The sequence below is a fragment of the Pseudonaja textilis genome, chromosome 2 (assembly GCF_049901715.1).
Source record: "Pseudonaja textilis isolate UNSWEBS1 chromosome 2, rPseTex1.2, whole genome shotgun sequence".
NCBI lineage: Eukaryota > Metazoa > Chordata > Lepidosauria > Squamata > Elapidae > Pseudonaja > Pseudonaja textilis.
This window is the reverse complement of record NC_141991.1, coordinates 130,173,695-130,195,726: the sequence shown is the minus strand read 5'-3', so window position 1 is coordinate 130,195,726 and position 22,032 is coordinate 130,173,695. Positions and strand designations below refer to the sequence as shown.

Here is a 22,032-nt window from a genome sequence, read left to right as displayed (position 1 = left end):
CGGGGCTCCATTGTGGTGTGTGTGTGGTCCGCTAACGAAGCGGAGACCCCCAAAACACGAAATGCTCCTGATTAATAGAGCAGAAGATGCAGAGGGAGGGCAGCGCTCTTCCTGGGCTTAGAGAGGGCCAGGTTCCCAAAGCTTCGCGTCACAGCCCTTCTCCTTCCCGCCGCCTCGGGGCCGCCTCTCGCGCGCCTCCTTCCGTGGACTCTCGGTGCCCAGCGGGCGTTTTCCGTGCCTCCCCGCGGCTGCCATACCCGGCAGGCAGGGCTCCATTTTTCTGCCTCCCCAAGCCTCCCGCCACCCCGGCGGCGGCGGCGGCGGTGGCAGCCCCATCCTCCTCAGCCTTGGCAGGGTTCCCTTTTCCCAGCCCGGCACCGGCGGCTGTTGGCTTCCCGCACGTATCCCCTGAAGCCGGGGCTGCTGCAGTGCCCCCTCCGGGGCTGGGGGCGGCGCTGGGCCCGGCCGTCTCGGGGCCGGATGGAGCCTCTTGGCCGGGGCCGGAGCAGCACCTCCTCGGCGAGGCCGGGCTGGAGGGTAGGGGAGGCCGGAGCCCTTTGTGTATGCGAAAGCGGGGATGCTGCCCACCGCCTCCCGGGTAAGGGGCCACCTTCACTCCCCTTCCCTTCGGGGGAAACAGCTCCTTTCTGCCGCCTACAAGGGTGTGAGACTCTCCCTTCAGCATCAGGGATTCCCGGTCGGAGTCGCCTTTCCCCCCCGTGCCTTGCAGCCAGCCCCCTTGCCTTCACCCCGCTCCCTGCGCTCTCTACCCTTCTTGCCTCGGGAAGCCCTTCTTCCTCTCCAGGGCTCCCCGAAAGATTTCCCGGCCCTTTGTTTCCCATTTACGGGTCGACCCAGAGAAGCCCCATCCCGACGACCCACTTTTCTCTTCCAATCCCGCACCCCCTCGCCTGACATCCCCTCTGCCCCACACATGCGTGCGTTTGTAGACTCCCCTCCATCTACTCCAAATCAGAACTGCCCCTCTGCCTCTTTTCTTTTGCTCTTTTCCCTCGTTATCCCAGCATTCAATGTGGGTACCCCGTCTCACCTCATATTCCAGATAAGGAACAACTTTTAAGGGTCACCGTTCCCTCCCTCCCTCCCATCCCACCCTTGACTTATTGGCACTCAGTTTTAACACTGCCTCCACTTCTGTTTTCTTTAAGCAATTAAAAAAACCCATTAATAAATAACTTGCTTTTTTTAAACTATCTGCCACCCAGTTTCTAAAATAATGCATTTGTTTTGGAAAAGAAAGGGGAGGGGAATAGTTTTTCTTAAGGTATCAGAAATTATGACATGTTCTTCATTGTAGGATTTTTGCATAGAGAGCTTACTTTATTAATATAGATCTTTCAAATCTTTTTTGATAGCAGGCATGGTCCCTGATGAAGGTTAGAGTGGGATATGTGGGTTAAGATGATATCTTTGACTATTGCTTAAAGTTTATAAGAAATCACAAACTTGAGCACTCTGCTGTGCATATTTTATTTTATTATTAGCCAATTGAGACTTGTAAACAAGGATGCAACAGGTTGGGTTTGAAGAAAGTATGAAAGGTGAACTTAAGATGTATAGGACTTACCTTGTAATCAATTTCATTTTCAGATTTTCTGTTTGCTCATCGGTTAAAAATGTCAGTAAAACATGCATCTTAAGAGGTTTTCAGAGGGGCAAAAAAACATTTTGGATACTATAGTTATAAAAACCCCTGCAAGATATTGGATTGGCAAACCAGTTTACTTATTTATGAAACTGCATGTCTCTAGAGTATAGATAATTTGGTCAACTAGTTGCAGAACTTGGAATAAGAAGATATGAAAATGGAAGTAGATGACAACTTTATAACTCTTTAATAATATTGCTTTAAAACATAAAAGGATGCTTCTTGTGGCTCTGTGATTTGTAATTTCTGCTTCTCACATGCACACATTCATTTTTTCCTTTCTATTGTAACTATTAGACCAAAGCAGCTATGTTCTTTTGTTCTGTGAACAATACATTTGCTTATATCCTGCAATCACTGTTACCTTTGCTTTTTCATTTACCGTGTTTCCAATGTGGATTATAATGTAATAAAAAATTATGTCTTCGATTTCACTCCAAATCAGTAAGAATCAAAACTGTGAACTTCGTTTTTTTCTCTCTAGAGTTTCTCGCCCAATCGCTCCCCCTTTGGTGCATCTGAAAAATGTGGCAGTAGAAGCCAAAAGTGAACAGGAGAAGGAGACTTTAAGGAACAGTCAAGATGGGCATGAGGATCAAACTGCATAGCACTGACCATCCAAATAACTTGTTGAAGGAACTTAACAAATCTCGATTGACAGAGTCTATGTGTGATGTCACCATTGTTGTGGGGAGCTGTTCCTTCCCTGCACACAAAGCAGTGCTGGCATGTGCAGCAGGCTATTTCCAGAATCTTTTCCTGAATACAGGATTGGATGCTGCCCGCACTTACGTAGTGGATTTCATTACTCCAGCCAACTTTGAAAAGATTCTGAATTTTGTTTATACATCGGAGCTCTTCACAGACCTTATAAATGTGGGTGTCATTTATGAGGTTGCTGAAAAATTGGGCATGGATGATTTGCTGAAGGCTTGCCATTCTACCTTCCCAGACTTGGAAAACTCAGCTGTCACTAAACAGCCTTCTGCCTCAAATGAAAGCCGGCCTTGTGGTGCTTTAGCTGAACCAAACCATTCTCTAGGTGAAAGTCGAAGTAGCGGGGAACAACTGGGATTAGAGCGGAATTGCAATATGCATGGTGAAGCAGCCACTGGCTACAAAGAAGATCCTGCCAATGAAGCTAGTCACAATTTAACACATCCACGGACTCCCAAAGTAGAAGAGCAAGAAGCAACAGGACCATTTACTGGTGCCATGAGTATAATGACCCAGGCTGGTCTCAGTAATATTAGCATGGCTGTTCAAACCACTGTGAACTCTTGTCCACAGTATAAGGTCCAGAGCAACGGGGATTACAACAAAAGTAATCTTTTTGCCTCCGATGTCTCCTTAGATATATCAACAAGTAGCAATTCCTGTCCCAGCAATAGTGACCATTCCAAAGATCATGTTTTTGGGCCAGTGGATGAATTGCAGCTGGGAGACTTGGGGGAAGAAGATCTGCACTTTGAAGATCCCAGTGAAGAGCTAGGTGCTACGGAGGAAGTGATAGAACTGAGCGATGATAGCGAGGAAGAGCTATCCTTTGAGAACGACAGCTGGGAAAACAAGGCCATGCCTTGCCAAGTGTGCAAAAAGGTTTTGGAGCCCAACATTCAGTTGATCCGTCAGCATGCCAGGGATCATGTAGACCTTCTGACTGGCAATTGCAAGGTTTGTGAGACTCATTTTCAAGACAGGAACTCTAGAGTCACTCATGTCCTGTCACACATTGGGATATTCCTCTTTTCCTGTGATATGTGTGAGACTAAGTTTTTCACCCAGTGGCAGCTGAACCTTCATCGCCGAGAGGGGGTGTTTGACAACAATATTATTGTCCATCCCAGTGACCCTCTGATAGGGAAGGTCAATTTGTTCAATGGGGATTTGGCATGTGCTGCCTGTAGGAAACCACTGGCCAAAGATTTTCATGTGGTTCGTGGCCATATCTTGGACCATGTGAACATCAAAAGCCAAATATGTGGTATATGTGATCAGCAACATCTCAATCTCTGCAGCTTGATGTGGCACACACTTTCCCACTTGGGAATTTCTGTCTTTTCTTGCTCTATCTGTGCCAGTAGTTTTGTGGATAGACATCTTTTGGAGAAACATGTGGCTGTCCACCAAAGTATGGAAGAAGCTCTCTTCCGGTGTCATTACTGTGGTCAGGCTTTCAAACTTGAAGCTGCCTATCGCTACCATGTTAGTCAGCACAAGTGTAACTCTACCTTGGACCTGGTCCGGCCGAACTTTGGTGACCGTCTTCATCAGCAAGCATTGCAAAAACGGAAGCTGACAGAGAAGTTCCTAAATGAGGATGTGGCTCTCCAGAACCAACCTGGGAATAGTAAATATAGCTGTAAGGTTTGTGGGAAAAGATTTGCTCATACCAGTGAATTCAACTACCATCGGCGGATCCACACAGGGGAGAAGCCCTATCAGTGCAAAGTGTGTCACAAGTTCTTCCGTGGACGTTCTACTATAAAGTGTCATCTGAAGACACATTCTGGGGCCCTCATGTACCGGTGCACCGTTTGTGGCCACTACAGTTCCACCCTTAACCTTATGAGCAAGCATATAGGTGTGCACAAAGGGAGCCTCCCACCAGACTTTACCATTGAGCAAACTTTCATGTACATCATCCATTCCAAAGATGCAGAAAAAAACACAGAGAGCTGATGCAGCTATATTTGGGAAGTAAACAATACCCGAGATAGTAGTGAAACTTGTTTCAGAATTTTAAAAAAATTACTTTTAGTGGTCTGTATACTTTTATTTTCTTATGTTTCTTTCTTATGTTTGTTTCTTATGTTTCTTTTCCTTAAATCACTGTTCTGTGAAACAACATCACGTTAGATGTGTTAATGTTCTCAAAAAAACATTGTGTTTACCTCCTGCTATGTTGTTTCAAATATAAGAAGATATTTTGTTTTTCATCTAATATATTTCCCATCTCATGACTTCTTCCTCCTCTCACAGGCTTTAACTGACATCATTAGAAGATTGATGCTGGTAAGATGTATCAATGCTCCATCCCAGTAGGGCTAGAAGGGGAAAAAGGGGGGAAAGGGGAAAGTATGAAAAAAATGCTTCTGGTTTATTGATGACAAGGTTTAATTTCCAAAAATTAAAAATGCAATCCTAAGCATACTTACTCAGAAATAAGGCTCTCTTTGTTTTGAGCGAATTATTTCCTATTGGTACATGTATTGTAGACACATCTATGTATTCTTTCTTCAAAAGGATTGCCTTTTCTTGCATAGTAAATTTAACTGTCATGCCAGTCAACAGACTTTAATTGAAAGAAAGCTTATCTCCGTACAGTGAAAAGCTGATTTCTTTGAATGAAGCTGATACTAAAGATACAAGGGCTAGATACGTTTGGAGGTTTAATCAGTTGCCAAATCTACCATGCATCTACCCTTAATTTGCCCTTTTCCAAAGGATCAATTATTTTTTTAAAAAAATCTAGTTTATAGCAGAGAGATCAACGTAAAAAAAAAGAATACATAGATTTTAGGAGACCAGAAGAAGTGGAGTTTGCCAATTTTGGATTAATTTTCAATGGAGAGGAAAGGAGAAGATCATGAGAAACAATTCTTAGTGTTGGCAAGGCAGGCTTATTTTAGTTGTCCAAGCAATAAGATTTGATTTGAAGTACCTCTTTCAAAAAATTTTAGAGTATGAAAAAATGGCAAGAGATAAGGTTGCTTTCTTTCGTTTGCAATGCTGCCTTAATGCCAATGTGGAATTCTGTCATACATAATATTTGTCTTGAACAATAGGGTGTGTTCAGAGGGTAAACTTTTTAAAGCAATTAATATACAGTTTTTTGCTAGTGCTTGAAATCTTTTGGCCTACAATATTTATTTGCCAGATAAAATTTAGGGCTTATTTCTGAGTAAGGATGGGTAGGAATGCACAGTTGTGTTTGAAAAGACATTGTTGCCTTAAAATATCGCTAAATGGGGGAATAAAACTAAAAACACTGTTTTTACTTTTTGTTTAGTGATTCAGAAGTTTTCTTAACAGTGGCACTTATTTTTACATTTTACATATTATAATATTTGTTACATTGAAACTGCAAGTCCCCTGCTATTATGTCAGATTGTGACATGAGGAAAATGTTTGTGCTGGTATCACGGATGTAATGAATTAAGGCCAATTTGAATGCATTTTCATCACATTTAGTTATATGAATAACCTTTTCTCTCCAGAGTCGAATTTTATTAACAACAAAACAAACAATTTGTTAAACTTCTTCTAACCAATGACAATGGTTAATGTGGACTGTATTACCAAAAGGCATTCTGATTCATTCCTGGGACATTGGCAGTTTTGAAAATATTTCCAATATTTGCATAGTCGAAGGTGATGAAAGTTATAGTTCAGCTTACAAGGAGGACACCATATTGGTAGAAGAAAGTGTCCCTGCTCAAATGAGGAATTTGTCAAAACTTAGGAGTGGGGCAATACTACCAACTAAACAGTATTTATCTTGATTAATGATTGGATGCACAACTTGTTGGAAGCAGGAATTGGATGTGAGAAGAGGAACCTTCAGTGGTTTAGGACTGCCATATGTTTCATTGTAAACCAATGTTTCATTGTAGAATTACCACAAGATGGTAGCAAAGAGCTACATATAAACTATGATTAGATTTTTTTTATAGCCCTCCCCTACTTTTAATAAATATATTTCTTGTTGCCCTCATATAGTGCCTATGACATCACAACCACTGTGCACCATTATTTCTTACACCTGTGTTACATTTGTTTTGTCAGATTTAATATATTTCATTATCAGTCCAAGAAAACCAATTCTTTCAATTAAAAGAAAAAGAAGAAAAACAGCAAAACTATCTTGTCTCTCTTATCTTGTCACAATAATCCGCTTTATACTTTTCAAGTTATTCTGATCATGTGCAATTTTCTTCTCCTATCAACATACATCTTTTCTTTTTTTAAGAAAAATCAAATGATGTGTCTAATTCTTCCTTAACATCATTATTTTTTTAAAAAAAATAGCACAGAAGCAGGTTGTAAGTTCTGTCTTTGTGCAAATGGAAGAATATGCTAACAGAAAGTACAGATTTGTTTTATCAGCTGAAAAGGCCAAATGTATTCGCTCTGTAATAATGCAAAGTCATAACAGGTTGAAATTGGAGCTTTCCCCCTTTTTTGAGGGGATGGAAAATTGGAAGTGGAATGAGGTGTAACTAACATATTTAGAGGGAGAGCAGAAGACAAAAGACCTTGATTTGTATTATAGTTTGCTTCATTTTGTGGACTGATCCCACAAACAAGTATAGTTCTGTGATTTCCATTCAATGGGGAATTGATAGGAAAGGTGATTATTGAGAGATGGAATAGCTGGTTTGAGAACTGGCCCTTGGTATAATGCAAACTACCTCATGAGGAGAAAGCACTTGAGTCTTCACAGCTCCTGTTGTGTACAAATGGACTCTTGGGCTTCTATATATAAACACACTGTTATTAAAGAGAACATAAATGTAACCCTGGCTTATGGGTGTGTATGTGTGTATGTATGTAAAAACCGCAGCTCCAGAAATCTCAGCTCTGAAACTAATTTTAGTAGGGCAGCCTTTGGGCAGATTTGCTTTGTCTTTGCTTATAATACCTACCTCTAAAGGATGTTGTGAAGATAAATGTTTTGATATATGTTCAAGAGAAAAGCACTTCTGTCTTGTTTTCACTTCCTAGGAAAATAAAAATGTTCCCATAATACATACATTGTGTGTGCAGATAAATATTCAGATGTATTTTTTGGTTCCTTTCTCTTTGTGGCCTTGGACACGAACAAGATATGCTGAGGAACTGTGAATCATGTATATGGCAGATGGAAATAGCTCAAGGAAATATTAGTGCTGAGAGTTATTTGTAATGATCTAAAAGCTGCCCAGGGACTGAATCACTAATCTTGATCTACTGATATGTTAATGGAAGGGCCTTAACCAGGAAGGTGGAACCAAAAATATGACAAGCCAAAGGATTTTGCTGTTGAATAAATATTAAAGATTAATCTCCTACTACTGGCTAATGAGGAAGCTTCATGCTACCTATTAAACTTGATGAATTTGGTATTTTTTCCTTTTTTATGCTGAAAGATGGTTCTTGCCTGGGCCTTATCTATGTCCCTACCTAAGGCTGCTGGTGCATTTATATATTTCAGGCAATGCATCCGGTGCTATGAATCACGTTTCCTGAATAAAAATGTGGCGTTCAGTAGAAGAACTGGAGAAGGAATTCCTATCTATTGCTTGTGTGTAGTAGGAATTAATTTCTTATCTTTAAATCAAAGCAGAATTCTACAGCTGCTTTCCCCTGGTTCTCCAGTGCCAAACCTGTCTTCCTGCTCCACAGGGGAAACCACTGCAGCTTGAGAAATTTCTAGCAAAATCATGATGGAGTAATTGGGCCTCATAATTAGGGCCTTTGGAACCAGAGAATTGGGGATTGGCTTCAAGTTCTGAACATCTGCGTGAGTGTAGCTTTGGCAAATAACATCACCTGCCTGCCTCATACATTTTTCCACTCATGAATGAAGGTGGGGAGGAGGAATACTTAAAAATACCTACCTCACAGGTGACAAGTTGTGAGGTGTAATAAATGTCTGTAAAGTGCTTTGGAACCCTTAGGGTTGTAGAAGGACTAAGTATTGTAATTAAATAACTTCACTCTGTTTGACATGCTATCATTTGTGAAGAATCCTTTCTCACCATTATCATCCTAGCAGGGAAGGATTTAGGCATGGAACAGGTATTCCAGTCTCATGTAGAATACTTTGAAATAATGAAAAAAATATTTTGGAAATGGATGCATTATTAATTATTATTTTCTGTCCTTCCCCTCCATTTCCTCCAAAGATCCAGATGTCTTGAAATGCAACAGCAAAAACAGAATAAAACCGAGCGTTGTGATTGCTGTCAAATCTCTTGGTTAAGTGAATTGTAGGTACTGACCTCTCAGTTATTTAAGTGTTTACTATCTATTTGCTGTAAAGTTTGTATATTTTGTAAAACTTTTCTCCTTCCTAAAGAAAAGAAAGTAGATGTCTAAAATGGTTGTACATCGGATTATTTTATACTCCATTGTTTGGCACAAAAGTGTGTTTTTTATTTAGAATAATAAAAGTGAAAACTGAAAAGAGTCTCCTGCACTGTTTTTCTTATTTGTAAATGGTGATAGATTCTAAGCAAGTGCTTTGTTTTAACCTAGTGTGAGGCTGAGCACATTCTTTGCCTGCAGGACATCACTAACTCCTTCCCTTGCATTTCCAAAGACAGGGTAAAGCTGTTATGTGAGGAACTATTTCAATCAATAGTCTAAGTTCCTGTCATGTCATCATGGCAGTGTCACGTGATGTATCAGGACTTTTTTCCTTTGTTAAACTGGGTGTGGCCAGTATATAACACATCTGGTCCACAGGCCAGGAGTTTGACAGCCATGGTCTAAGCAATATTAAGCAATGCTGACTTTTCCCATTAAAGAAAATGTATACAAACCAGTTTCCTATAAAACCAGCAACTTTTATGTCAAGGGCTGGGAAAAAGAATAGCTAGGAGATTCCCATGGAGGCAGTGACTATATTATGGCTTGGTACTTAAATGCTTACAGGACCAGTTACTTCAACTGGATTCAACAACCCTGAGGAAGTGAGAAAGAGAGAGAGAAAGAGGGAGGGAGGGAAGGAAGGAGAGAGAGAAAGAGAAAATGTGTACACACACTCACTCACACACACACACACACACACACACACACACACACACTTATACTGCCTTGTTTTAAAAAGTGAACCGGTGATAAACTTAAAAGAGAGCATTGGTGTCTCTGGGAGAGGATGGAGTTCAGAATATACAAGATAGTAAGCAAAATACTTTGATACGATTTTTATTCCTTTTGTCAGGCATGTAAGGCCAATGTGTTTGCAAAAGAGATGGCGCTTTTAATAGTGACACCATGCTGTTTGGCAGACTTTACCCCCCCATCTGCAGACACCTTGGAAACAAAATGGAATGTGGTGGTGCTATGATGCCTGCCTGCTCTGACTCTGTAAGACACATACAGAAGTGTACATGCCAACCACATTGGTATATTCATAGTGCTCTTCTCTAAACTGATAACGATCTACATTTGAGTAGAACAAGGCTTCTCAAGTATATTTCTGATTTATGCTATTTGTTGAAATGACTCTAGTTTGGGCCAAAAGAGGCCATTTCCCTTCCAGCTGGGCAAGGAACATTTAAAAATGACCATTTGCTATAAAATACTGAATATTGTCATTATTATATGAATATGAGCTGTGTTGGCAGAGTGGTTAGAATGTACAGTGGTGGATTAAGGCTCACTGGTGTCCTAAGCACTGACAAATCTTGGTGTCGCCCTCCTTTGTAGATATTGTACAAATGAAGCCAAGTTTAGACTACATAAAAGTTTTTGTGGTGCCCCCTTTGGGTCTGGTGCCCTAAGCACGTGCTTAGTCTGCTTAATTATTAATACAACACTGAGGATGCAGTACTGCAGGGCTACTTTTGCTGACTGCCAGCAGTTCAATTCTCATTGGCTGAAGGTTGACTCAGCCTTCCATCCTTCCGAGATGGGTAAAATTGTTGGCAATATGCTGACTCTCTAAATCGCTTAAAGAAGGCTATAAAGCACTGTGAAGCGGTATATAAGTCTACTGGTAAGTGCCATTGCTATTAACACGAGAGGGAAACATAAAGATGGGATACATGTAAGCAAGACTAGTGGCAACTCTAAAACAACCATAGAAATATTTTATGAGTTGACATTGGGGTAACTGCGGGAATTCTGATGGCTAGCTTCTTACTCCTTCTCCAGCCACATCTTTGATAGATGCAGTAGGATAGCTAATTTCAGCCCAAACCATTTACAATTAAAAGGAAGGAATTAGTATCTTCAATGAATCAATCAATGAAATCAGTCAATCAAAATGCCACTTTATTGAGTACACCATTCATTCACATGTCCATTTTTACATCACTTTTGTAAATTTGGTAAAAGATTAAAAGTGCTTGAAAATTCATATGGATTATCTTTCATGTTTTTGTTAAACTAGAATGTTTACAAAATACCTTTGCAGGTGTTTACATTGTAACTGTATTCCATTGCTGTATTAGGTTAAATAAGTATTCTATACACCCCTTGAATGATGTTTGGATGCAACAATCATAGCTACATCTCCTTACCTTGTTCTTCATTTAAGAAACAGAGAGAGAATTTATCCCCAGCATTTCATTTGGTTCATTTATGAATTTTTTCTTCAAATCAGTTATGCCCACTTTCTAAACACAGAGAGCCTTTATGTTGTGTCCAGTCCTTTACAAACATGATCCATGGCCAGTAATAGCATTACTTTGTAAGCACCGAACATTGAAGTAATTCTCTCTGAAAATTTATTTCCATACCAGTTAAAATGTTAGAAGGGTATAATTCAAGGAGGAGGAAAACTCAGGGGTAGACAAATGCTCCAGCTGCAGAAGAAGGCAAACGGGAAAAAAAAGGCACCCCAGAATCTAGTTTGGGATTTTTAACACAATGAAAGAATTCAGAGTGCAATCTCTCAGGAGTGAGAAACACTAGTATCACCTGTCATGTAATCTTCTAGAAATACTCTTTTTACATTTTCCTAAATTCACATTTTCACTGGGTATAATTTTCTATTGTGTTAAGTAAATGTTAGTGGTCTGGACTAAAAAGACCTCCGTAGGAATTTCCAGGATTGAATTGTTAGTATCCTGATTTCCCAGTTCCAAGAAACAACTAATTGAATGTTCACATTAAAATAGGGCTAGGCCCTGTTTTATCTTCACAGATCACTTTAGTTCTTTAGCTTCTTATATAGGTTGGAGCTATATTTACAGCTATTTCAGCTATAAGTTGCTCTGCCTAGCAATTCTGTTTAACCAGCAGATCAGCATTAAGTTTTCAGAATACTATTTTCACACAAAAGCTGCGCACATTAGAAGAAAGTAAGAGAAATACATCTCTTTTCCACAGTAAAATGTCAAAGTGGCAAAAAAATAGTTTTTTCACTGCAAGTTTCAAGATGAAGGGAGTAGCTGAGGACTAATAGCAATGTCAGCTTTTGGTTGATTAAGGCCAATCAGTTTGACACAGCAGCACATAATCCTCCTCTCTACCTCATTTTTACCTATATTGCCCTTTTTTTAAAATTGTAAAAAGCATTGGCAACAACAAGTATCCTAATTAAGCCTATCCTTTGCTGATAAGAGAGAAAAATGCAAATACATTCTTATGGCAATGAACCAAAACTTAGAAAAGCTGTTTAAATTGGTGAGGTCTTTTCTTGCGTGATGACTACAGAGTGTTGGGTGTTGGAAGAAGAGCCATCTTTGTCCTTCTGCTCCATCTGGTTTTTGGGAATGTATCGAACCACAGCAGAGATCAGCTTTCCTTGGAAGTTCTTGCTCAGGAAGTTGTACAGGATGGGATTGACAACACAATGGATAAGGCTGAGACAGTCTATGATATCGTAGAAGAAGTACAGGAACTCAAGCACATAGCAGTGGAGAAATATATGCGTTCCCTCAAGTGTGAGGATCAGCAAAATTAAGTGGAAAGGCAGCCAACTGATCAGGAAGACAATTATGTAAGCATAGATGAGGTAGCAGTTTTTTCTGCTCTCTGGCTTGTTGCAACGCTTGATGTGTCTGGCGGTCAGTATATTGAAGACTGCCATGATGGAGAATGGGATAAGGAACCCAATTAAGGCAACAAGGAGGTTGAGACCGAGGGCCCACTCACTGAAGGTCTCCAGTGGGGCCATAAAGAAACACATGGGCTCAATGGTATCAGTTAACTCCATGTGTACCACCTCTGGCAAAGGGAGGATGGCAGCAAACGCCCATATGCAGCAGCAGGTGATCCGTCGCACGAGATGTTGGCGTTGGTGCCAGAAGTGAGAGGAAGTTGTCAGGGACACATACCGATCAATGCTGAGGCAGGTGAGGAAGAAAATACTGCTGTACATGTTGGCAAAGTAAAAATAGTGGGTGAAGCGACAGAGGAAATCTCCCCAAAGCCAAGTGTAATCAAGCACGACTTCCAACATCCAGACTGGTAAGGAGAGGACCACTCCCAAGTCTGCCAGGGCCATGTTGAAAATGTATAAGTTGACCAAGTTCCGGTAGTTTCGGGTCTGCCAGTTGACCCATATGACCAAGAGATTCTCCACCAATCCCACCACAAAGATGATGAGGTAGAGGATGAAGAGAAAGACCCGTTTAATGCCATCATCTAGTCCCAAATTACAAACGCTGAACGTGTGATTGAACGCATAGAAGAGTTCTGTCAAGTTGTGGTATGCCTCATTGAAAGGGGGGAGGGTTTCTGGCTCTCCCATTTTGAGGGGAAAAGATGAACTGCAAAAGAGAGAGAGAGAGAAGAAAATATGAAATTAGAATATATTCTTCCCCTGAACCAAGATCATTTATATGAGGAATTTTGATTTTTTTTCAATAAAAAAAATAGCCATGGGTTTCAAATCTGTGCAGGTTTAAAATTTGGGAGGACTCACCAGGACTCCCATTTTTTGTTTTGTGATTTGGCCACTGCTGCATATAATGTATTTATCAAACACATTGATCAGTCACCGGAATATAATCTGACAGCAAACAACATTCCTTACTAAGCACTGATGATATTACCTAGTTAGGGTAATGAAACATCTGCAAGAAAACAACCAAGCTCAGAAAAGCACCAAGGACCCCTCATTTCAACCCTGAGCTACAAATATTCTCCTTTATTGGTACATTGATCAGCCTCTAGTCAGACCTCCTGCCCTGGTCTTATTCCTTCTTTTATATTTCTTCAGTACCATACTTGATTAGCAGCTGAATCCCAACTTTTTGTTCACAGGAGAACCTGACACAAAGAATAAGAGTAATAGAAATAAACATACTGACTGTGGTACTAGAATTTTGTGTTGCAATTTAAGGAACAGGAAAAGGCAAATATCTGACAGGCCTACCAGGATTCTCAATGAGGTCAATGTGGCCTATAGAATATTGTGGGGCTGAGGGAGCCTATTTATTTGGTTTTTAAAATATTTTTAAAAAAATCTTTTTAAGTAACTCAAGGTAGCAAAACATAGCTAACACTTGTTGCTCCTCCTATTTTCTCCACAACAACTTCCTTGTGAGGTGGGTTGGGTTGAAGGAGATTGATTGTCTCAAAGTCACCCAGCTGGCTTTAATGCCACAGCCTCCTGGTTTCTGGACTGGCACTTTTACCACTACCCCAAACTGCCTTTTTCTATGATCTGTGTACCTTAATGTATCTACTTCCATCCTTGGAATCTCCAGATAATGAATTTATTGGGAAATGATAGAATTACCAGCAATAAAATATTGTTAGAACTAGCATTGGCTCAGATAGGGTTGCTCCATGGTTTTCCTGATTAGGTCCTTGTATCTTTATTTCTGCAATAATGCACATATTCAAGGAACATAGGTTCTTTTACCAATCAAATTTTAACAACATTAAAAACGCAGTTGTATATTGGGCTATGCAACATCTTTAGTGACAGTGTGAGGTTGACTGTTTTCCCTGCCTGTATTCACTGAATATGAAAAGAGTAAACTAATGGAGCTTTAGAAATGAGCAGATTCCGTTTTTCTGTTTTTGGATTGTGGAGAGGGAGAGACTTAAAGAGCACATCAAAGAAACCCCAAAGTAAGACCACTTTTGCGGGAGATACCTGTATACCTAAGGAAGGTTATGGCACTGTCCATATAAAAGAATATTTAAATGCAACATCTTCATTAAAAATCATTTCCATTATGCATTTTTTTACCGCAAATGTCTAAACTACATGTTTAATATTTGGGCTGGATCTAGGTTAATTGGGCAATTTCAGACAAAGACATATAACCACAGGGTAAGGAGGATTCTGTGTATGTACATGCAAGCAATTTATTTTATTTCCTTTTTGTGCAGAGATGGCAGGGTTTTTGTTATTGCGGGTTCTGTAGCAGTGCCAGGGCTGAACATGATTTTTTTGATCCTTGCTTTTAGCATTCCAAATTTGACTATTTTGAGGACCATAGATTTTCTGGGGTGAGATGACTGCAGTGTTCCAATATCTAGCAGGCTGCCACAGAAAAAAGGGGTCAACATATTTTCCAAAGCACCTGAAGATAGGACAAGAAGCAGTGGGTGGAAGCTAATCAAAGAGAAGACCAACTTTGAAATAAGGAGAAATTTCCTGAAAGTTAGAACAACTGATCAGTGGAACAACTTGCCTCTAGAAGTTGTTGGTGCTCCAACACTGGAGGTTTTAAAGAAGAGATTGGACAACCATTTTAATGAAATGGCATAGGGTTTCCTGCCTGAAGAAGGGGGTCAGTCTAGAACACCACCAAGGTCCCTTCCAACTTTGTTATTCTGTTATTCTATTCTTCAAACTGTTTTTGAAGAACTAGAGAGTGAAAATAGTGGATATCTGAAAATGTGCTAACTTAGCCTTGATTATGCAAACACTATACATTAAAATAACACTGTTGAAATGCCATCTTTTATTTAAAGGAATGGTATGAAATGCAGCACGGTAAAAAGCCTTCAGGTTTATATCAAATAATGTCTACCACATTCACAAAGCTACTCAAATGTGCTTGGAGAAGCTGTAACATTTCAGCCAGCACAAAAGTAACTTCAGTTTTTATAGTGTAAATATGCCTTTAATGTTTTAAAATCTTATTAAATATTTTTTTTAAATCTCAATAATGAAATATTGTCATTAGGTAATTTAAAAATGGTAAACTAAATATGCTTTGAAACTATATGCATTCAAGGTGGTTTTTATTTCAAAATAAATGTATAGATGACTTGCATTTGTAGGGGAAGGGATCAGGTGAGCGCTGAGGTACCTTCATATAGTGGGGCTGAGAATATATTTTCCAAGGAAGTCCTGGAAAACAACTGTGGCATTCTGAAGAATGTGATTAGCTGCGCATACTCTTAAGAGTGTTGGACTGGGAAGTCCTTGATTAAAATCCTCCATTAGTGATTAAAAATCACCCGGTGGTCTCATATCAGGAACAACTGTCACAGTGGTGGGATTCAAATATTGTTGCCACAGGTTCGGTGGGTGTGGCTTGGTGGGCAAGCTTTGCGCGCATGCACACACTTTGTGTGCATGTGTGCACCAAATGCGCACTTTGCGCAAGCGCAGAGGTGTTCTAACTCACCTCTTGCAAGCCTGCACGATCTCGGTTGCTTCAGCAGCTGCTGAGCGGCACTATTCTGTGCCACGCAAAGCAGCTGTGCTTCAAATTCAGCAGATAAAAGTGAGTATGGGAGCCCAGGTGGGTGGGTGGACCCAACAGCAGGGCGGCAGAGAGAACTGGTTCGGTCTCCGCTGCTCATCGCTCCTACTGGCTCGCCTGAACCGGGCCAAACCAGTCAAATACCACCACTGAACTGTCGGCCAAAGTTGATATGAGAATAAGCTGGGAATAGAGAGCTGATTTATTCACCCAGTTCACTTTGAATTCAGAGAAAAGCACATCAAGAAACAAATATAGTTAATAACATGTGACTCATGATTGCTGTGTGTGCCTCACAAAGTAATTAGAATTGGATTATTGTTAATTAGATTGAATTGAGCTTTTATGCTGGTTTTGGATATAAGCTGCATTTTTATCAAGGCAGTACTTTTGGAGATGTGTGGGAGCTGAAGGCATGAGATATAAACCGGCCGAATTATTTTATCGAATGCTTAATAAGGCTGATATATCCCCTGGCAAATACTGGCATCATGCTGATATAGGTTCCAGACAGGTAGGGTGGTGCTAGGTAAATCTGATGGCAATTCTGTCTCTGGTGCCTCTAAATATTGGACACAATATGACCCAGACAAGCAGAGAAGTGAGCTGATTTACTGATGTAAACTCTGGACAGATTCTGAGAGTAGAAATAATTGGCAAGGGGGACATAAACTGGGAAAGATAAGAGGAAGATGAGGAAAGATAAGGGCTGAACATGGAGGTGAGCGAAAGGCTAGGAGAAACTTCTCATCTAGATGCAGTGATATTTCTCATTCTATTTGCAGAATCAAATGTCATACCTACAGACTCCAGTGCTCCACATTTGCTCCTTCCTTCCTTCCTTCCTTCCTTCCTTCCTCCCCCTCCCTCCCTCCTTACTTACTAACTTTTCATACCAGTGAATGATGTAAGAACTCTAACTAGCAGTCTCTTATTACATTGGTCACAATCCACAGGAAGCTTCAAAATGGTTTAAAGCAGGGATCCGCAACCCCTGGGCCGCGCCCACTATTGGATTGTGGCCTATTCACAACCTGGCTACAAAAGCATGCACATTGGCCTGTTGCTTATGCAACTTGAGGTGTTCGCTTGTGCACCAACCCCCTGCTCGCCTGGCCCGCTTCCCCTCTCCTCCCCACCAGGCCGCCAAGCCACAAAGGTTGGAGACCGTTAGTTTAGAGGATATATAGCTCTGTTTCAGACTAAATCATAAAAGTAATCTATTGAACCAAGAACTATCTATCTGGTTTTCAGAGCTTTCTAGCTCTGCAACATAAGATTCTTTCCCAACCTGACTGGTTGCAAATATATTGGGATTATCTTGTGTGTCATTGCCATTTGCAACAGCTATAAGTAATTTGGCAGATGACAGTAAGAGTTATAATTCAACACATCTGGAATACTCCAGACTGGGGAAATGGCTTTAGGTAGAGGTAACCGGATTTGTTCCTAGAATCAAATGCACGGAAATGCTACGGATGGCTTTCTCCATTCTACCTTAAAACAAAGCTCAGTGTCATTCTTAGCACTCTAGAATAGATGGTTCTCTTTTGAACTTCTTTTCTGTTCCTGTTTTCTCAGATCTTTAAACTAAAGGTATCACAGAGGATCTTATACCTCCAACAAATGTGCTTTGCGAAGATAATAATGATTCTTTAAGTATTTTCTTTGGGATTGAAAGAGTTGGAAATTAGACACTGACAAAACTATCAAACTGGCCTAAAAGTAGTTGATGATTAAATGATTCTTAGGGTGGATTTTTTTATTAGACCAGATGTAAGTACTGGTTGGTTTCTGCATTCCATGGAATTCTTTTTTCAGGAGAAAAATGCAAGGAAAACTGACAATGTGATATATCTAAAATGTTGACATATCCTATAAATTGTAAATTTTAGGCCATAAAGAATGTTCAGAAGAAATAATTGTCTCAAATGAGCTTTTTTACTTTCCATGTTATATAGATATTACTTTGCTCCTTGAAACCGTCAGTTAAAGAAAAATTCCCAATTAAAAAAAAGAACAATCTTGATGTAACTTTAACAGTTGAAAGCAGAATGACAGATATAATGACAGATATAGCAATTTCCTTCTCAAAGTGCCTTCAATTCTATTTAAGCAAATAGACAAACAAAATATTTGCTTCTCTGCAATCTGGAGAAGAACCATATTATTATTATTGATGATAGGTTAAAAAAGAAACATTTCCTATATGACACTTGAAAGAAGAGAAAGTACTTCTTAATCCAAATTAAATCTGTTTCCACCCCCCACCCCCTTTTATAAGCTAAACTCCTTGTAACAAAATTTATTTCTAGAGAGCAGGTCAATTGACTGCTTACCTTCTTAGAAACCAGAATTGATTCTGGTGATGTTGCAATAAAGAGATCTACTATTCAGTCCCTCCAACTTGGATGTGAGGTGCAGCCTTTCCAGGAATGTGAATTTGTTGGCAACTCAAATATTTGTTGCTATTTTCCCTCCCTCCTATCTTTCACACACAGGAAATGAGCATCACAGGCTGTTACTCTGAAAGCAAGGCCCCATCTGAGGATTTTGCCTGAATGCTTGAGCCTGGCTCCAGTTCCAGGAATGGGCAACACGGATCGTTCTCAGTCCCACACGTTTGAAGAAATCTAGAGGATGTCTGCTTTCCTGAGGCAAATTTCCTTTTTCCGCTCTGCATTTTTGAAACCAGCTTCCCTGCTTTCAAATAACACAGAGTGTACTGCCAAAAGAACAGGAGAGAGAGAGAGAGAGAGAAAGAGGCTGCCCTGGTCAGTTTCATCATTAGGTAGAATGAGGCAACTCCAGGTACTGAGGAGAAGAGGACCAAGTCCTTGGAGGAAGGAACCATTTAGGTTCAATTAGTCACTCACATGAAGAGAACATTTACCCATTGCTGGTCTTGAAAGTAGACCCCACTCTGAGCTCTGTTCTGCATGTGAAACAGAGAAGGTACTACGGTAGCTGTTAAAGTTTCCATGAAAGTAATACCCACGTTTCCCTGAAAATAAGACTGGGTCTTATATTATTTTTTTGCTCCAAAAGACACATTAGGGCTTATTTTCTAGTTAGGTCTTATTTTGAGGGAAATATGGTACAAATGCATCCATCCGGCTGACAGTCATAACTGTGGCTTATTTTGGGGGTAGGGCTTAAATTAGAAGCATCCTGAAAAATCACACTAGGGCTTATTTTCCAGATTAGGTCTTATTTTAGGGGAAATGGTATCAAAAATATGTGCATTTTTCTCTTTATAGAATCAGAGCATTTGAAAGTCAATCCCATCACTGCAAGAATCTAAATTATTTATGATTTATAACTGTCCAGCCTTTGCTTGGACATATCCAATGAAGAGAAGATTTATAATAGGGAAAGTTGCTTGCAAAACTATATGGTTTTTCTGGAGCTCTTTCAGTCTGGTATAATTCAGATAGATGTCGACAGCTCTTTCGGATCACCAATGGTTTGCTCAGGATATGGGGACTGCATCTCTCTTGGTTCTCATTGAGCTCTCTAGACTATTGACCATGGTATCTTTCTGTATTGATTCAAGGGAAACATTGTGTTAAGGTCATCATCCAATGAGTGATGGTGTGGGTCTGCTTTGCAAAGTGTCTTTGGGACCCATTCTCACACTACTTTTATTGTACATTGAGTACCTTGGTACTCAACTGCTTTGAAACTCATTGAATTTGGTGTTCAATGCATTTTGATGCAAAATTTTGTCCCGGTACTCATTATTTGTTTGGTACTCAATGCACAAGCTGGAACTTATCAGTGTCAGCTGCCTTATGACTCACTACATTATTTCCTTTGAGAAAAATTTTGTTTGGTACTCATCACTTTTTGGCACTCATCATTTTTGGTACTCATTTGGTTGGTTTCCCGGAAGTGTCTGTTGAGACACAGTTGTATAACCAAACCACTGCTCTACAGCAGAAATGAATCTCTGGATCTCCTTAGCATGCCCTCTAAGCATAGATTATGGAAATTCTATAATGTGGTTTCTTGCCATTTTGAGGCGTGAGACACACAGACATACATGCAACAAACAGCTTGACATAGTTTTAAAAGAGAAAGGAAACTTCCCACCACCATCCCTGAAAAAAAGTCCAGGAAAGGAATGGAAATTGAAGGATTGCCTATTTCTACACCTTTATATCTCTGTCTCTGACTCTAGCTCCAGCTCTGCCTTTGAGTCAACCAATCTGTATTGTTTCGAAGCCTTGGCCTTCAAAAACATTCTCAGCATAGCTTTTGGCCAACCAAAAAAAGATTATCTCTTGATCAGGAAACCAGGTACACCAATTGACTGATTTCAATATTTTGTGCCTCCTTTTCTGGGCATTGCTTCCCAAATAAATTCATAGAAAAAGGCTAAGCCATTATAGGAGAACCTCTCCATAGGAGAATTTATATTTCATTTATTAGTAAGGTTTATGTTTTACAATTATTACTGGCTTAAGTTTATCTGGGTCTCAATAGGTATTTATTTATTAAAAATAAAACTTTGCACTGCCATCTTTAATAAAGCTTCATTTAAAGTTGATTTAGGGAGTAAGGATGAACCTGATCCAGGAGGAAGGGTTGCCTGGCAAATTTGGGAATGTAGTGTGACCTCACCATGATCACCCTACCATCTCTGTGATGCTAGGTTTGGACATATTTACTGTACACAAAACACTGCTGCAATTTTTATGTTTTATTCTATCAATCTGGCATTTCTTTCACTTTGATAATGTCTTGTTTGTTTTTGAACCTGCAAGCAATGCCATTTTGGAACGGTCTAGGGCAAACAGTTCCCAAATACGTTGGTCTCAGGACCCCTTGCATTCTTTTTAGCTTTGATTTATGTGGGTGATGTTTGTTGATATGTACAGCATTAGGAATGAAACCTGAGAAAATGCCCTTTGACCCACATTTTTAAGAACTGCTGGTCCAGGCCATGTCAGTCTGCTGTGAAGGCTAACACCCAATATAGGAATGGCCCACCTCTGTTTGGAGGTTCCCCGAAGCTCCCATTCTGCTGTAGTCAGCTGATTGGAGATTACTGGTAGGAAGCCTCAACAACACGGCAGCCTCAACAACACACATCTTTTGACCCTTTCTGAACCCTTTTCAGAAAGTAAATAATCTTGATTTGACTATTTACATGCAGAATATAACTTGTTCGGGATTAGAGGTGGTATTCAGCAGGTTCTGACCAGTTCTGGAGAACCGGTAGTGGAAATTTTGAGTAGTTTGGAGAACCGGCAAATACCACTTCTAACTGGCCCCACCCCATCTATTCTCTGCCTCCCGAGTCCCAGCTGATTGGCTGGGTCTTCTTTTGTTGCCCTGCACCGGAGAATGGAGCTGGAAAGCAGGATAGTGGGGTGGGGAGGGAATGGGGATTTTGCAGTAACCTTCCCCTGCCACACCCACAAACCACACCACGCCATCAAGCCACGCCCACATAGCCAGTAGTAAATTTTTTTGAATTGCACCACTGTTTGGGATTCAACATTTTTAAAAACTGCCTAATTAATTTCTAGGCTTTGCAAAACAACGTAGAAGGAGTTATAGAGAAGAAAAAGTATAAGCTAATCAAGTGCCATAAACAATGCAATCTCAGTTTCACACTCTGGAGAAAATGGAATGCTTATTTACTTATTGTAGTTATTCCAACCACGCCATCATGAGCTCTCTTTGCATTTCATCTCCTCCACAGTCTTATGGGTTTAGCAAATGGGTAGTTACTCAGCCCTAAGACTACCAGTTTTCTGTCCTTCTATTCTTCCTCCATAGTTATTCCACAGAAGATAATTTAGAGGGGTCTCTTCTGTGTGTTCTGAATAACCCCTCTCACAATCATGTGATTTTGGAAACCCAGGATTGTGGGAGTTGAAATTGAGAGGCAATTCCAGTAAATAAGCCCCGGTAGTTAGAGCCTGTCGAAGCTTGGGAGCCTTGGGATTGTGATAAACCTTATCAGTAAAGGATGATGGCTCAGCACTCTCCAAAGGGAAACGAGTGAGGAGGAGTGGC

General features: G+C 40.3%; 2 protein-coding genes across 2 annotated transcripts; one reads left to right on the top strand and one right to left on the bottom strand.

Annotated features, from left to right (window-relative positions):
- The first annotated feature begins 221 nt into the window (after window positions 1-221).
- Window positions 222-6,531, top strand: ZBTB39 (zinc finger and BTB domain containing 39). Its single transcript, XM_026714804.2, has 2 exons — window positions 222-598; window positions 2,154-6,531. The coding sequence occupies exon 2, from the start codon at window positions 2,252-2,254 to the stop codon at window positions 4,349-4,351; it is 2,100 nt and encodes a 699-aa protein (XP_026570589.2). The 5' UTR covers window positions 222-598; window positions 2,154-2,251; the 3' UTR covers window positions 4,352-6,531.
- Window positions 6,532-10,633: 4,102 nt separating this feature from the next.
- ACKR5 (atypical chemokine receptor 5) lies at window positions 10,634-18,627 on the bottom strand. Its single transcript, XM_026714805.2, has 2 exons — window positions 18,342-18,627; window positions 10,634-13,098 (listed from the first exon to the last, which is right to left on the bottom strand). Exon 2 carries the CDS (start codon window positions 13,077-13,079, stop codon window positions 12,003-12,005), a length of 1,077 nt encoding a protein of 358 aa, XP_026570590.1. The 5' UTR covers window positions 13,080-13,098; window positions 18,342-18,627; the 3' UTR covers window positions 10,634-12,002.
- Between the last annotated feature and the right edge of the window lie 3,405 nt (window positions 18,628-22,032).

Bases quoted from the DNA above. Each gene is read 5' to 3' on its own strand.
- ACKR5 (XM_026714805.2), bottom strand. From the start codon at position 13,079: ATGGGAGAGCCAGAAACCCTCCCCCCTTTCAATGAGGCATACCACAAC.
- ZBTB39 (XM_026714804.2), top strand. From the start codon at position 2,252: ATGGGCATGAGGATCAAACTGCATAGCACTGACCATCCAAATAACTTG.